The sequence below is a fragment of the Boleophthalmus pectinirostris genome, unplaced genomic scaffold, assembly GCF_026225935.1.
Source record: "Boleophthalmus pectinirostris isolate CB_2022bp ecotype Guang Dong unplaced genomic scaffold, ASM2622593v1 HiC_scaffold_21, whole genome shotgun sequence".
NCBI lineage: Eukaryota > Metazoa > Chordata > Actinopteri > Gobiiformes > Gobiidae > Boleophthalmus > Boleophthalmus pectinirostris.
In genome coordinates, this window is record NW_026571175.1 from 21,546,383 (window position 1) to 21,563,106 (window position 16,724).

The 16,724-nt window shown below is 40.1% G+C and overlaps 1 protein-coding gene across 2 annotated transcripts in view; it reads right to left on the reverse strand.

The window, feature by feature from the left end:
• The window catches only part of rbms3 (RNA binding motif, single stranded interacting protein), a 446,391-nt gene that overhangs the window by 158,700 nt on the left and 270,967 nt on the right, over positions 1 to 16,724 (reverse strand). For both annotated transcript variants that reach the window (XM_055157285.1, XM_020932479.2), the window contains exon 5: positions 5,692 to 5,849. In XM_055157285.1, coding sequence (XP_055013260.1) covers positions 5,692 to 5,849 — 158 coding nt within the window. The remainder of the gene's footprint in view (positions 1 to 5,691; positions 5,850 to 16,724) is intronic.

Below are 16,724 nucleotides of genomic sequence, written 5' to 3' on the forward strand. Positions count from 1 at the left end.
AGACCCTGTTTTTGACCTGTTTTTGGACCTGTTTTGGACCCTGTTTTAGGCCTGTTTTGACCTGTTTTAGACCTGTTTTAGACCCTGTTTTAGACCTGTTTTAGACCCTGTTTTAGACCAGTTTTTAAACCTGTTTTAGACCTGGTTTAGTCCTGGTTTAGTTCTGGTTTAGATCTGGTTTAGTTCTGGTTTAGTTCTGGTTTAGATCTGGTTTAGTTCTGGTTTAGTTCTGGTTTAGTTCTGGTTTAGATCTGGTTTAGATCTGGTTTAGTGGCGAAGCCCACATGGTGTACGGGAGGGGGGGGTTTGCGCTTCTTGGCCCGGTTGGGGACCCCTGTTCTCATATACTATTACTTGTGTTTTTTTTTTCTTTGTTTGTTTTCTTATATTTTGTTTTCTGAAATCTCTTTGTTTTCTGAAATGGTTTAAAAACAAAACAAAACAAAACAAAAAAAAACAGGTTTAATACCATACTGCAAAACATTCCAGACAAAGCAATAACTCTCCATGAAGAAAAACATTTGATGGACCCTCCACCAGAAAAGTTACACAATGCATCTTTAAGTGTAGCAAGATGTATTGTCATATTTTACAAAAAGTCTCGTTACATTGGTGTATAATTCTGGTTAGATTTAGCTAGACTTTAGTAGATTTTAGTTTACAGTTGCGACAGTATATAGAGCCCAGAGCAACCTGGTATCTTCACTTTTGTTTACTATTATTGATTTACTTGTGCAAACAACAGTTTTAATAGTGAAGTACAAGAAATTACAGTTTTGTCGCAGAATTCGTAAATGGAGAGGTATTTCACATTGTTCAAATTTTATAAAGGCAGTAAATACGAGCACCAAGACAAATGTGAAAGTGAGGTTGAAAATCTTTGTACGAGTATCCTGGGATTTCACTGCACAATATGTAACTTTTCTGGTGGAGGATCTACAACCTGCTGTGTTTCCATGGAGATGTTATTGCTTTGCCTGATATAGCAAAAGAAAAATTCTATTCTGTCAACTGGCCAAAGGTTTTTGAGTGAAGACGTTTCACAGCTCGTCCAAGTGGCTTCTTCAGTTCTGGTCAAACGCTGGTGGACACTGCCTTATATCTTCACTCTAAAACTTTTGTCCAGTTGACAGAATAGAATTTTTCTTTTGTTATGGATTATACCTGGACGACTGAGGGATTACACAGACATCTTTGCCTGATATGTTCCACAGTATGGCATTTAATGTGCCTGTTTACATGAGAACACTTGCAGGTAAAATTAACAAAATATTTTATCGGAAGTGCCTTTCGTTTAGACAGTGATGGCGTTTTGGGGCTTTAAAACGCAAAAATCTCAAACCACCCTCCAGAGTGGAAAAGTTGAATACGCTCTGCCATAGCGTTTCCATTTACACTGCCCAAGATGCAAAACTCTGGTCACGTACACATTTATGTCACATACATACAGTACACAGAAACAAATGTCCCAACAAATGTACAGAATATGCAGAGATACTATTAGTGAACAGAGAAGGATCTCAAATTCTGGATGCACGAGTTTGTCGCAGGCGAGACGGCTATGGACGAGACCTGGGAGAACCAGTCGATGGTGGGACAACTTTGTGGAAAGAGTATCTGATGAAAATTCATGGCGTGAAAACTTCCGTATATCCAAAGATGCCCTTGTTACTTTAAGTACAAGCATACCCAATCGAATTTCACCCACTTTTGCGTCACCGTATGCATGCAGATTTTCTCTCAAAAATGCTCGTCTAAAAGCAGATGAAAGGTGAAGATGCAACGCCACTTTTGCGTCTTCTGTTCAGACCGTCATCATATAAACGTAGCCTCTATCTTCATGGAGACTAAGAGGTGATGCCAAGTTACACATCAGCTCTGTGGATGGTTGAATTGAGATTTTTCAGCAATAAAAACATCTGTAATTAAATAAATGCAGAAGCAGATACATGATGGCATACTGAGGAACAGTATAGCATTTCCACAATGACAAATTTCCATCAAAAAGTTCCATAGTACAACTTTAAAGATGCATTGTGTTACTTTTTTGGTAGAGGGTCCGTCAAATTTCCCTCCAAACTTTCCTCCAAGTAGATGTTACTGCTTTGTCTGGAATGTGTCACAGTATTGTATTAAACCTTTTTATCTTCATGGAGACCAATCCAGACCAAGTTACATGTCTGATCTGTGGAGAGGCAACCCCGCTCACAGTCAGAATGCCTGTTTTCTCTAGGTATTTTTGAGCTATAAAACCACCTGCGATTGAATAAATGTGAGGTAGAGCTGTTTAATGTCTACTGTGGAACATTCCAGGCAGAGCAATGACATCTCCATAGAAACAAGCAGGTGAAAAGTTACACAATACATCTTTAGGGTCTGTGGTTTCAGTCAGACACAAAAACAAACACATTTTTAAGACGTGCAGTAATGAAATATCAAGGTACTAGCCAATTCAGAAATACAAACCACAAACCACAATCTTTCTGTAAAATGAGTCGACAAACTATTGAATCTGAGACATCACTTACTTTTTCATCCAAGAACACAAACCTACCTAACCCACTTTCTTCATCACTCAACTGAACTCATCTCTACCTCTCTAGTCTCATTGCCACCTGCCTCCAGCACCTTTGCCTATATAATTTCTCCTTATAATAACCTTTCATGATTACTTCTCTCCGCCTGGACAGCAGTTTCACACTTGTGTCCCTAAACCTCCATCATGCGCGCTGGAACAGGTGGCAGGGTGGCAGGATGGTGCTGTGCTCTGCTTGTAGGTCCATGGGAGGTTCAGCTCGGCCTGGTGTGTACTTGTGCATAAAGCATTTGTGTAGATTATGCATGTGGGGGTCTGTCCTGCTCTAACCTGGAGTAATATATAAGAATGGAAAGATATCCAAATCTATCTGTATGATATTTTCACAATATGCATCTCACGATACAATATTTATTACAATATTTTGTGGAGGCAAACAAAATTACACTAAATACATTACTTTTTCCTCTTAAAATGCCTTGATAATGCCTTAACCCACTAAGAACTAATATTTAAAAGTGCTTAGAACAGTAATATCTTCATGATGTTTGCACTGAAAACGGGCAAAGGATCGTGGTTGATGTTTCATCAGCCAGTTTCACTTCGTGGAAACTGTCTGACCTTGCAGCATTAGGATTTGTTTGCTCAACGATAAGCGGGTACGTTTTTTATTTAACCAATCACTGCTATTTGGTTGTGACATATGTAATGCACCAAATCCGTAGGAAGAACATTCTCTTTGTTGCGGCTTTAAATTCTTGATCTCGGGAATCGTTGCCAACACAGAATGTCTGTCTTCGTCTACATCCATCTCGATCGCTTTGTTTACTGTTGTGCTGCACCACAAAGGGACCCAGACAGGTGCTTGAGTTTGACGTCATGGCTTCACAGTTTTTCGCTGACTAGCTGGTGTGCGGTCTACAACTTCTGAAGTTCTTGCAAACCGTCTAGTGTATTCTGATTCCTGACCTATTCGCTGGAGAAATTAAATTGAGCGGAGGCACTAGGTGGCGCCAGCCTGGCTAGGTCTATGTAATTCCCTCTGTTTTTTTTAGCTACTGCTGCACCATAACTATTTAAGTGAAGAGACTTGTAATTTGATATATTGTGATGGTCCATGATATTACTGCAAGACCTGGGACAATACAGTATCACAATATTTTGGTTATTAATCCATCCCTAGCAACAGATCAGGGAATTCAGGGAAAAGATGGTGGTAGTTTGCAGGGGTGGAAGAAGTAGTCAAAGTTGAAGGATCCGAGAAATACTTTTCTTCATAGTGATGTTATTGCTTTTTCTGGAATGTTTCATTAAATGTATTAAAAAGTAAAACCACCTCTAATCTAATAAACACAAGAGAGAGGTGTTTAATGTCATATTGTGGAACATTTCAGGCAGACCAATGAAATATCCATAGAAACACTGAGGCAACGAACCCTGAACCAAAAAGTTATACAATGTACCTTTAAGTACAGTCCTTTACTACTTTTACTCCTCTGGGTACACACGGGGAGGTATTTGGAGGAGGTCTATGTTATGGTGGCTGCTGTAGAGGACAAGGACAGAGCAGGTTTTATGACTTGGGGGATTAACAAGGCGGAGTGGAAAGTTTTCTAAGTGGAGAAAAAAATATATTGCTAAGTGATATGCGCAGTGGCAGGAATGAGCCCGAGCCGGCTTACTGTACTGGGTAATTGCCTGTGTCCGAATACGTGTGTGGCCATGTTGGATAGGGCAGTGCAAGTGTATACATTTTAACACATACAAATATACAGAAGGTGAAGAAAATTGGAAGAAATATTGTTAAATATTTGTTAAGCTTATTTACTGTGGGTGCAGTGGGAGCAGTTTTGTTTGTCATGCTCATATGAGCTTAGACATTACTATAAACTGTGCATGTTGGGAAATTTTCCATTACATTGCTGTACCACAAACACCTCCAGTTTGGGCCTGCTTGACTTCTTTGTGGAGTGGTTGTAGGGAGTATTATATTAGATTGGATTAGCCTTTATTATTCTTGTTGGAAAAATATTTCTCTATAAAGGAGACAATGAAGACTAATCTAATCTAACCTAATCTAATACTCCCTACAATGGAGGCACGGGCAGCTTTGAATGAAAAATACTGCCACAATATGTTTAATGTTCATATCTCCTGGTCCTGTATTAATGGTAATTAAAGGTCCTATATTACAGAGGTCCCATGGGTACAAACCCCTTCCATACGCTGCACGGACTGTGCCTCCTTCCAAGTTTCCTGCGCCTCTAAACCAGAACTAAAACCAGGACTAAACCTGTACTAAAACCAGGACTAAACCAGAACTAAAACCAGGACTAAACCAGAACTAAAACCAGGACTAAACCTGAACTAAAACCAGGACTAAACCTGAACTAAACCAGACCTAAGAACAGGACTAAAACAGGACTAAAACAGGATTTAACCACCACCCCCGGTCTGTGAAATACTGTTGGACATAAAAACCAGCCCCTGGCGCAAAAAAGGTTGGGGACCACTGCTATATTACACACAACTGACTTTTGTGAGCACTTCGTGTATTACCACATGACATCGCAAGGTGGAACAGAGTGTTTTCTGTTTGAGAGAAGAACTCATCCTAAGTATTTAGGATTTGTTGAAACAAATCAAAACTCTGGGTATGTTTTTGATAGCAAAACAACATTGTACAGAGTAATATGAGTCCTTTAAATTTAGACTATTTAAGCAGCTTTTGATAATTTCCAATAATTAACAATGCATATTCCTTAAAATGTGAATTACTTTAACTCCTCACAAAACTGTACATGGGGAGCTCTATTAGATTCAGTTTAGATTCAAAATTACCATAATATGTTTGTTTTGTTATTTTAATGTAGTTTATATCTACTGTAGATAGACTGTGATTTATAAAACCAAATATGGAATTGTTTTCTATTGTAGTCTGTGGCTGCCACTTGAACATTTCTAGTAGAGACTGAATGTGCTATGAATATGGGGCAAAAATCTCTGGAGGAGCTATGAGGGTGCATTGGCCATTTTAGAGGAGGATCGTGCCCCCTCAAGGCCCCTGACGTGATGTGAAACCAAACAATGCCAAATAATTTTATGTTCTAAAATACTACAACTCCATTATCCGAAAAGTAAGAATAAGCCCCCACCTTGCAAAGCCGACCCCTCTGCTGACCCCGTTGGCGTCCCTCAGTATCCTCGTGGAGATCACATGACCCAGAGGCTTCAGCATGTTCTCCAGCTCCTGCTCGTCCATGGACACGGGCAGGTTGGAGATGTACAGGTTGGTAGGGTCCTGTTCTTGTTGCTGTGGAAAAACACAGAAAAATACAAAAACAGGGTGAATTATGTGTTTATTGATAAGCATTTAAGCGCTAACATGGACTTAATGACATTTCAATAGATCATAGTGTGAATGTCATTGCCTAAAGTAGGGTAATATATTATACACGGTCAGGCAAAACATTGTGGTTATCTTCCAACAGCAAAGCACTATGCACCACTGCCATCATAAACAAAGAAGTGGACTACAGTAAGTGAGTGTGACGTCACCCTTAGCGTTCGGCTCCAGTCAAATGAAGCTCATCAAGGCTGGCATTTAAAGGGGCAAATTAAGAGACAAGTTCCATAATTTGGAATTCTGACCGTGAGTACCATAGCAACCAAAGAGCCAATCTGGAGTAAGGCCACCCACACCAGTGCACCAGCAAGAGTGACCTCAGGGAAAGAAGGTGTCTGATTTGTCAGCTTTTACTGATTATAACTTGAATAACAGACAAAATAGACCAGGATCATGAAGAGCGAGTTAATACAAACATTTTAAGACCAAAATGACGAGTCTGACAGCAGCAGTTACGAAGAGAGGTGTGACAATTTTTCAGTACAAAGTGAATTGGACAGTTGATGGAGTCGGAAGTGCAAGCATGTTCACTTCCTGTTTGGAATCTGGTGGCTATGTTCATTCATTCATGTGTTTATTTGGTCACTGTATAATTTATTACAGTCTACATACATTATATTCAATCTGATGTCATAAAAAAAACAACAACAACAACAACACATATATATATATTCAGTGTTTAGAACAATCAAATCAAATACTAAGTAAGTCACTGACCAGGTGTAGGCAGAAGTTAAAGCTTATTGTGCCGACCCTTATCTCCAACTACAGCACGTTGATGGACGTTCATCTCAAAATTAATATGACACTAATACAACATTTTAGTACATCATAATAATTAAAAAAAACAACAATTTTTCTAATTATAACTAAAATCTCTTTACTCTGCAAAACTTTAGGGGGCAGGAGTGCTACTTGGATATACAGACATTATGCAGAATTGTCCTTTTGGTGCTCTTCAGTGTAGGGACCATTCTCAAATACAAAGTTGAAAAAACTGAGGCACTCAGAAAGTACAAAGCTTTCAATACCACATGGCAGATAAAGTTAAAATGTCTTTACTGTTGTTATTCTTTCAAATATTTTTCCATTGCTATTCTCTTAAAAAGTTATTTTGAATTGAAAAAGAGAAGTGGCTTGTTTTAGCTCATTGCTGTAACTGTTCCATAATTGAACTCCTTTGCTTAATACACAGTTTTCCTCAGAGTCGTTCTTAGACATGGCCTGTTGAATATACATGTGCCCCTTAGATTATACCGTATCTATGTCCATTTATATATACAGTCTTTTGTCAGGTTGCCATGTCAATTAACAATTTAAAACAAAGTATTATTGTTGTTTGAATCGTCAAAATGTTGCGGATAACAGCTAGCTTTCACTTATCATTCCCACTATCCCAAAACATGCACAGTAGGCTAATCCTCCAGCTAGGTACTCCAGACCAATATCCAAAAAAAGTGTAAAATACCAAAACAGATACTGTACATCATTACTACACCTACTGTGAATACATGCATGATATAAACTGTGCACCTCATCAATTTGTTCAAATCTGTATATATTTTATGGCTTCTGTCACCACTACTGAAATGTTCACATGCGCCTAATCGTGGAAACAGATGTCATGATAAAGAGATGTCATGAACTAGCATGAAGTTACGGCTGATCGTAGAGTATTCTTTTACAATTCATTCCTGCTGGCTATGTGCCTTTTTAAAGCTGCTGTAACTGTGTTTAAACATACTAAACAGGAGCTGGTAGTATTGAAAGAGAAGTCTTGTAGTGAGGATTGTTCGACAGTGCTTGTGTGTGTAGTGCCCAGGGGCTGCTGTGAGCGAGGAGGAGAGGCACAGCTGGTGTCAGGCAGAGCCGGAGGAGCCCCGTCCAATCAGCTCCACTGTACAACATCTGGAGGAGTCTCTGAGCTCACATCTCACCGCCGCACCAACCAACAGGGATCTACTTAGTGATGAGATCAGAAGAAACTTTACTTCATCTGTATGTGTCAATGGAAATAACTGCCTGCCTGACTTCTATATACTGTACTGCACTCTTCCTGTGTGTGTGTACCTGATCGTTTTTTCACATTTATTTCTACAATGACAGTTATTACCAGGGCAGAAGACAGGAGGGGGTAAAAGGATCTGTTGACCCAGGCCCCAGGGTTTAAGGGGGCTACAATTGGACCCTCTTCATACCATTTTATATTCGAGGGGGGTCCATGTGATTCTTCTTGCCCTTGGCCTCCAAATTGCTGTCGACGGGCCTGACTATTACAACCACTGGAAATGCTACTATTACTGCTACTACTTCCACTAAAACCAGCATGAGCTAATACTACTGCAACCTGTAGTACTAGTACTGCAACTTCTACTCCTACTCCTCCTACTTCCACTGCAACTACTACTACTACTACCACTACTACTCCTACTCCTCCTCCTACTACTACCAGTACTCCTACTTCTACTACTCCTATTACTACTCCTACAACTACTATGACCACTACTATTATACTCCTACTCCTACTACTCCTACCACTACTCCTACTACTACTAGACCACTACTACTATACTACTACTCCTACCACTACTTTTACTCCTACTCCTACTACTACTCCCACTACTATTACAACTACTACTACTACCACGACTACTACTACTACTACTCCTACTACTACTACCACTACTATTACTCCTTCTCCTACTACTCCTACTACTCCTATTACCACTACTCCTACTACTCCTACTACCACTACTCCTACTACTAATACTCCTACTTTTCCTACTACTACTACCACTACTCCTACTACTACTCCTACTACTCTCCTACTCCTACTACCTACTACTACTACTACTACTACTACTACTACTACTACTACTGACATATGTTTGCTTGATGTACTGCAGAAGTTGTTGGATCCTTCAGCCCAGGGCCCAATTTCCCATCAAACCACAAACACCTGCAAGGGACAACTACTACTACTATTACTACAACTTCATATCAGATACCATGGTGAAAGTATCTCATTACAGTCCACTTTCTCATACAAAACTATAGCATACAATTTCATGTACAGGCCAAATGCGTCCATTAAAATGACTCATCTCATTTATTGTTATTTTTTTCCAGAAGTCTTGAAACTTTAAAGTGCCATCAGGACACAAAAACACAACGACATCTGGGAAATAAGCCAACAACAAATAAAGACGTCAACTAATATGAGCCCAAACAAGGACCTGCGGGCACACACCCTTCACACTTTATACACAAAACTGTCTCTGCAATAACTGGGGAACAACATTAACAACAGCAAATCCTTTTAAAATAGATAGTGTACTTGGGAGACCTAATAGGCACTTACAAATGCCAACTTTAAAGGTGCACTATGTAACTTTTGTGCTGAGGGGTCTGCCACCTGCTTGTCGTCATGATGTATTTGAACCCTTGAATGTACAGTATGGCTTTAGACGAAGGGCCTGTTTACACGAGAATGTAAAAACAACAAAATATTTTATCGGAAGTGCCTTTCGTTTAGACGGTGACAATGTTTTTGGGGCTTAAAAATGCAAAAATCTGAATACGTCCGCCGTAGCGTTTCCGTCTACACTGCCCAAGACGCAAAACTCTGGTCAGATCTGCTCACATCGCGTACGCCTTTACGTCACATACATACAGCACACAGAATCATGTCGGATGGCATGCATACCCGATCAAACTTCACACACTTTTGCGTCACCACATGCATGCAGATTTCCTCCTGAAAACGCTTGTCTAAACGCGGAATAAAAAGTGAAGACGTGACGCCACTTTTGCATCTTCTGTTCAGACCGTCATCATATAAACGTAGCCTGGTTAGGATGTGTTCAGTTAGGCAAATGTATTTGTATAGCTCAGTTCATAAATTAAGTTATTCAAAGTGCAATGAATACAAAAGACTTAAGTTGTAATCTTAATATAGCATAAGGACACAACAGCTGAATTGCACCGCCAACCTTTAGGTCAGTGGAGAGCAGGATTCTAACCGCCAACTAGAGCCCTGCACTGTTTTGCGTCGGGTCCCGCTGGTGATGCAAAACAGTGCGGTGTGGGACTGCACAATGCGGGAACGGGCAGCTAGGAAGATAAACTGCAGTCTAAATGTGAGTGTCAAGTTAAATATACCTATCTTACATAATTTGGGCTGGATATTTTATGTGGCATTAATAAAAACATTTTAAGCGGCCTAAACTTGCAGATGTGGTCTAATCTCGTGCACATTTTAAACAATTCATTTCCACTTCTACGTGTTTGATAGAGGTTAAGAAAGCGAACGTCCCCATCCTGCAGGACTTGCGGGTGGGAGCGGGACAAACTATCACAGATGCGGGTGGAAACGGGAATGAAAATTACAATTCTTTGCGGGTGCAGGCAGGAGCGTGAATGAAAATTCTGTCTACCGCCAACCGTCGAGTAAACCTCAAGTCGAGTAAAGCTCATCATGCATTGTGAGACAAGCATCCAACATAAAAATTACATCGTGTAGCTTTAAATAATAGATTACAATTTAAAATGTGAGAAAGCACATATTGTCTCACAGTACTCTTTTGAAGGCTGGGGTCTCCACCAGCTACATATATAACACGTCTGAGTTAGTGCTCATGTGTGGATCGTGTGCTCTGGTTTATTGGTGAATGCTTAACTAACCGCACCACTGTCACTCCTAAAGTAAACTCTATAAAAAATTCTAAATCCAATTACAGCCTAAAAGACAGTCTATATAAAATGAAATGTGCTTGCTCCTGTAGAGTTGACTGGGGCAGGAGCTTGTGTCTTCTCAGTTGGAGCTTTGGGGAGACACTTGCCTTGCTACAGTTCATGTAAACAGCGTCTTTAGACTCTTTATAGACTGTGTGACTTGCCAGGGGCGGATCTTGTCTCCCTGTCTCATGTCTCTGGGTTTGTTGTTGTTGGGAGTTGATGTTGAAGGAAGAGGTGGAAGAGGAGGAGGAGGTAGAGAGGAAGTGACTCTCCCTCTCTCCGTCTGCCAGAGGAGAGCCAGTTCCCTCCTCTGATTAATTAGTCATCTTATCTGACAGGACACGTTTGATCTGATTAAAGGCTGTGCTCAGAACGCCGCCACCGTCTCCTTCGCTAATCTAAAAGCAGCAAAACTCCAGCTCTTTTTCAGTTAACCATTCACTCATCGTAGCTGCAGATAACCAAAGATTTTCAATTTGGTTGTTTTGGGGTCAGCTCTATTTCTCTGTTGCAATGGTAATGATGATTGCTTCGGTATAGGTCAAAGAGTTGCCTGATCTGACTACATAAAGGAAAGAAAGAAAGGTAATCTTGGATTTAAATTGAAGCTCATAAACTTGGGGAGTTTTTCAGGTACATTTGTGGCAGTGATATATGCAATAAAATGCTTGAAAATGATCACTTTTGATAAACAGTTTGTCAGGTGGACATACATTTTTTGTCTTTTGGGGGATGTTGAGGGTGATATTTGACAGTAGAAATGCAGCAAGCCCCAGAATATTTTTTCTGCTAGTTTCCCCCATGTGTCAGGATACACCATGCAAAATTTTAGGGTTATTTGACCATTTATACCGTCGCAGTATACCTTAATATTTACAGTTACATAATGTCGCCAGCAGCTTTTCCTAAATAAGGTGTTTTTTGGGCCGAGACCAAACAAGGCCGAGTTGGGGGTGGTCCCTATCAACTTGTGATGGCCCAAGATATAAGATAACAGGAAATAATATTGAAAAAAGGTAGGGAATAACATCCTGAGGAGTGGACTTGCCCCCCAGCCTACATGAAGTCTGTGCAGATGCCAAGACTAGATAAACGGAATCGGGAAGGGCTGGTGTAAATTATTTCAGAAATTTTTGTTGCTATAAAAAAGTGGACATGGGAGCAGAAGAAAACAACAACATAAAATTGGTAGGGATGACACCTATTGATGTTGCAGCGACATCATGCTGGGGGTGTTCTACTTATCTCTCTGTCGGTGGAATGTTCATCATTTACCATGGAGACACAATGCACACGTCAGCAAAGAGAGACAAAAAAGTTTTAAGTTCTGAAAACTCAAGAAAAAGCAAAGCAAAATGGTTTTACACAGCACATTTTCAGGAGCCTGTGATCAATATGAGTGTTCATTGTTCTGTTTTAGGAGTTTGATTTTCTACAAAAACAGTGAGAGTGATTAACTGAAAACCTTCTGGCTAATTCTGACCTCACCTGTTGTAGTTCCAACCAAGTCAGCTCTTTCTGGTCAAATTGTGTTAAAATACAGCTCAGATTAAATTCTAACCCACCCAGTGACAATAATTGACTATGCAATACAATTTCACTGAAACACCCATCTGTATACATGGACACAAGCAGGACACGCGGGCTTAACTCAAACAAACTGTAGTCAACGAAAATCTGTTATAGAAATATTATGATCCTCAAGCCTATATGACTGATATATGTTAAAGGGCCAATATTACGCTATTTTCTGATCTATATTATAATGTTCTTTCCCCATCAGTAACATACTAGCCTGATTCATCAGCCGGTTTCACTTTGTAAAAAAACGTCTGACCTCACAGCATTAGAATTCGTTTGCTCGACGGTAGGCGGGTACTTTTTTATTTAACCAATCGCTGCTGTTTGGTCTATGTAATGCGCCGCTAACAGGACTAACTGGTATATTAAGCTTTTCCCAAATCCCATAGGAAGAAGGGCAATAATGTCTTTGTCCTTGATAAAATTCAGCAAACATTCTCTTTATTCTGGCTTTAAATCCTCGATCTCAGGAATCGTGCCAACACAGAATGTATGGCTCTTTGCTGATTGGCTGGTGCCCGGACTCGCACTTCTGGGGCTCTTGCAAACCGTCTCGTGTATTCCGATTCCTGACCTAGTCGCTGGAGAGAAATGAAATTGAGAGGAGGCTAGTAACATACAGTACCTGGACTTGTTTCATTCACACATGTTTAATACTCAAATCCTGCATATTTAGGCTGAGTTCTTCTCAGAAAATACTCTGTTCCACCTTGTGATGTCATATGGTAATACAGGAAGTACTCTAGTGTTTTTTTTCTTGCACCTTCACTAGAATCATTTGAATAATTTCAGTCCTGGGATTGCCACTCTCTACTGAACAAAAGGTAAAAAGTAGATGTTAACTTGAAACTACCACTACATGACATAACAAGATGGAACTGAGCATTGGAGATGCAGACAGATTAATAATAAAGAGTTACTCAAACAAGTGTGAATGAAACCTAAAGCTCACAAGAGTCAGTTTTGTGTAATATAAGACTTTTAACTGTCAAAAAAGAATCCATGTGTAAAAATCTGTAAGCGCATTAGTCCTATAGCGACTGTATACTGACACAAGTTCACGTAATCTTTCTCCAATGTAAATCCAAGAACAGGTTTGAAATATTCACATATAAAATCCATATACCTGAGATTAGCATAAGTGGCTGTGTGACCAAATGCCTCTATCGCGCGTAGTGGGACTGAAGGTAGGCTGTTGCTCCATTCAGAAAGCTCAGTAGAGTTTGTATAACACAGGATTTGGCAGTGAATGAGGCTTAATTAAATCTGCCGGTAGAAATTGACTGTACACATGTCAGCGGCGTCGTAAGTCCCTTTTGGTGTGTGGAGACTTGCAGCTGTGACTCCCTTTTGAGTTTCATTGGATGCGCGAAGAGCCCGTGTTTTTCAGGATTATGTCAAAATAGGCTTCTCCCAAAGGACGGATCAAAGCGCCGGTGCCGACTGACTCACTCACTCACTCATTCGAAAGTGCGTGAGAGGCGAGAGGAATATGGGGGTTAATGTATGAATGGGGGAGGTCTTCATTTGCAGGGGAATTATGGGTAGTATACGCTAGGTTTTTGCTTTGATGGTTCCACGCACCACAAAGCTCTAAATACTCAGATGAAAAGGTTAGTGAGGAGCAGCGGAGAAGGATACGGATAGTTCAACCAGATTTAATTTTCTTTAATGTCATCTTTAGGCTGTCAGGCTGTGAATGAAACCATAACTGAGGCGATACCTGGGCATATTCTCCATTTTAGCAGAATTACACTGATGATAATAGAACTGCAGGATTGCGCCATTTTACTTTTATAGACGCCAATTATTGTAAATCATGGAGCGGGACAGATTCTAGGCTCAAAATTGTCACGATTCTAAAATTTCTAAATCGATTGCAATATTAAGGAAGAATAGGCTCGATACCACAATGATAATAACAGAACTGAGTCATTTTCAACGCAGAATAGTTGTTTTTTCAACGTTACTGTGTAGTCTCTTAGTTCAGTACTAAAATCTATTTTGGATACCAGCTTTTTTTTTTTTTAACAACACTACTCCTTACTGTTATTGTGTCTCAATCATAATATAAAGTAAAGGCTGAGATAGTTCACCCATCCCACTTTGTTTTAATGTGTGTAAGTGTGTGAATGTTTTTTTAGAATGGCTGCCACATCTCTATGAGTCTGCCCAGGGCATTTATGACTGTAAAAGTGGCTTAACACGAGTAAAATTTTGACCATATAGGATGACCACCTCAGATTGTAGAAAAAGAGAAACACATGAAAGAGTGGGACATAGAAGAAATGACTTTGGAAATTTAGCATATTATTTTTAGAGAGACTGAAATAGCAAAAGGTGCTGATATATTACCATAGAACTATAATAAAATATGGAAGATAAATCCAAGATGGCGCAGTATTGTTTTCAATGGCCTTTGCTCAATGGCACATGGGCCCAAAAAATGTTTCTCTTCTGCATTTACTTCCTCTGGTGCCTCCCACTCGTGTGACGTCTGGAACGTGCACGGTGTGGAGCGTTTGGACCAACTTTTAGGTGCTTTGAAGTTTATGCTGTGAAAATAGAAAAGAATCCCTACAAAATCCCACCTTTGTGAAAGTTGTCGATGCCCTGTCAGCTGAACACAGGGAGTTTGAATCCCCAAAAATGCATTGTGCTTCTGTGGGAGAATTCTTTCTGGGCCCAAGCTCCTGGGAGCTGCAGTACCAATGGAGTGGCCACTAGATGGTCTCGAGCGGGACAGAGGGGGAATGCCTTATCCAGTTTTTATTATAGATCCATGCATATTACAGGCCTGAAAGCAAAGACATCTATAAAAAGTTCAGATTTCTTTGTGTATTTTGCGTTTTCTAAATATGTGGGACAATAGAAGGGGCCTATATGGTTACGCAGGACAATCAATAGGAGGGACAGGAGGGCTAGGGTGCTCAGGTAAAGGCTGTCCACATAATTTGTAATTAGGTTATTTAGTTTCGGGTACAATACAAACAGGCTTGATAAAAAAGCATCCATACTTTTTGAAATGTGCTGAATAATGGATGTTTTGGCTATCACAAAAATTTGAGATGAACTGATATATTGTTGGTCGATATTTGCAGTTATAAATGAACCAGTTATCGGGCTTAAATCTCCAGCACAGGCAGATACTGTGGTCAGTAACTGCACAAAACATGACAAAACTGCTCTACTGAAGGATTATGACTAGAAAAAGGGCTGTGGGTTAATTTGTAGTAAAGAAGAAAATGATCAAAATAAGTCAAAACTGGATTGGATTGGATTCAAAATTATCGGTATCGGCTGTGAAAAAACCCACATTGGCCAATCGCTAACAAAAACTATAGTGCTGTATCTGTCCTCTGGTATTTGCTGTAGCGATCACTCACAACACTGACCATGGACGAGCAAGGTTAACGCAACAGCTCACAGCATCTCTGGCCTTTCAGTGGGTGTTATTTCTTCACCTTACCACCAGGAGGACAGGTGACACCCAACAGCGCCCGTGACAGCTCTAAAGCAGGGTGCTGTGGCGTTTCCTCTGACAGATGGCCCTGGTGCTGGAGCTGACAGGCCCGTAGCTGCTTTTTCATTTCCACACCTTGCTCTGTTTACCTCACTGTAATTTCGGAGAACATTACCATGCCAGAGAGGGGGACGCGGGCAGGGGTACGAGGCACAGATTAGGAGCCGGAGGAGGAGAGGAGGTAAAAATGAGAAGAAAGCACACACTGACAGAGCTGTGGTAAGTACAAGATGTTAAAGGGAGAATAGGACATAACTATTTGACAGTGTATGAGACAGTGTTCTTACAGCAAATGTGTGAATGTGTGAACAACAACCACATTTTCCATTGCAGTTAACAGGGATATGAACATCTTCAAATCTGAGAATAAGGTGAGTAGATGTTACCATTACAGAGAAGACTAGTGCAAAAAAAAATGAAAGAAAGTAATATATTATGTAACATTTTTCTGAATGTCAGCATATTCAATTACAGATCTAACCTGAAACTTGGTTTATGCTTGTCTCCATAGATACAGATACATTAAAAGCTTAATTTTACAGGCAAAACAATGACATCTTCATGCGAGACACACTGGTGGCGGCTCTCCAACAGAAAAGTTATATATCATATTTTTTGGACTATAAAGCTCACCTGATTATAAGGCGCAATATCAATAATGTTGAATTCTCTCGTCTGTTTTCATACATCAGGTGCACAGGATTATAAGGTGCATAAGCGAAACAAACGAACGACACTTAAGACTGATCCCTTAACCCAGGCATCCAAGATCCATTGGCAGATCATGATGTAATTCGCCTGGCGAATGCGTATTGTGAATGTGAATGTGTGTGGATCATTTAAGTCTGTTTTTATATTTCCTACGGGGAGGAAACATACATTGAGTAATAATGTGTTTAATGCAGCTTTGCGCACACTGGTTGCATGCTGAAAAAACAGCT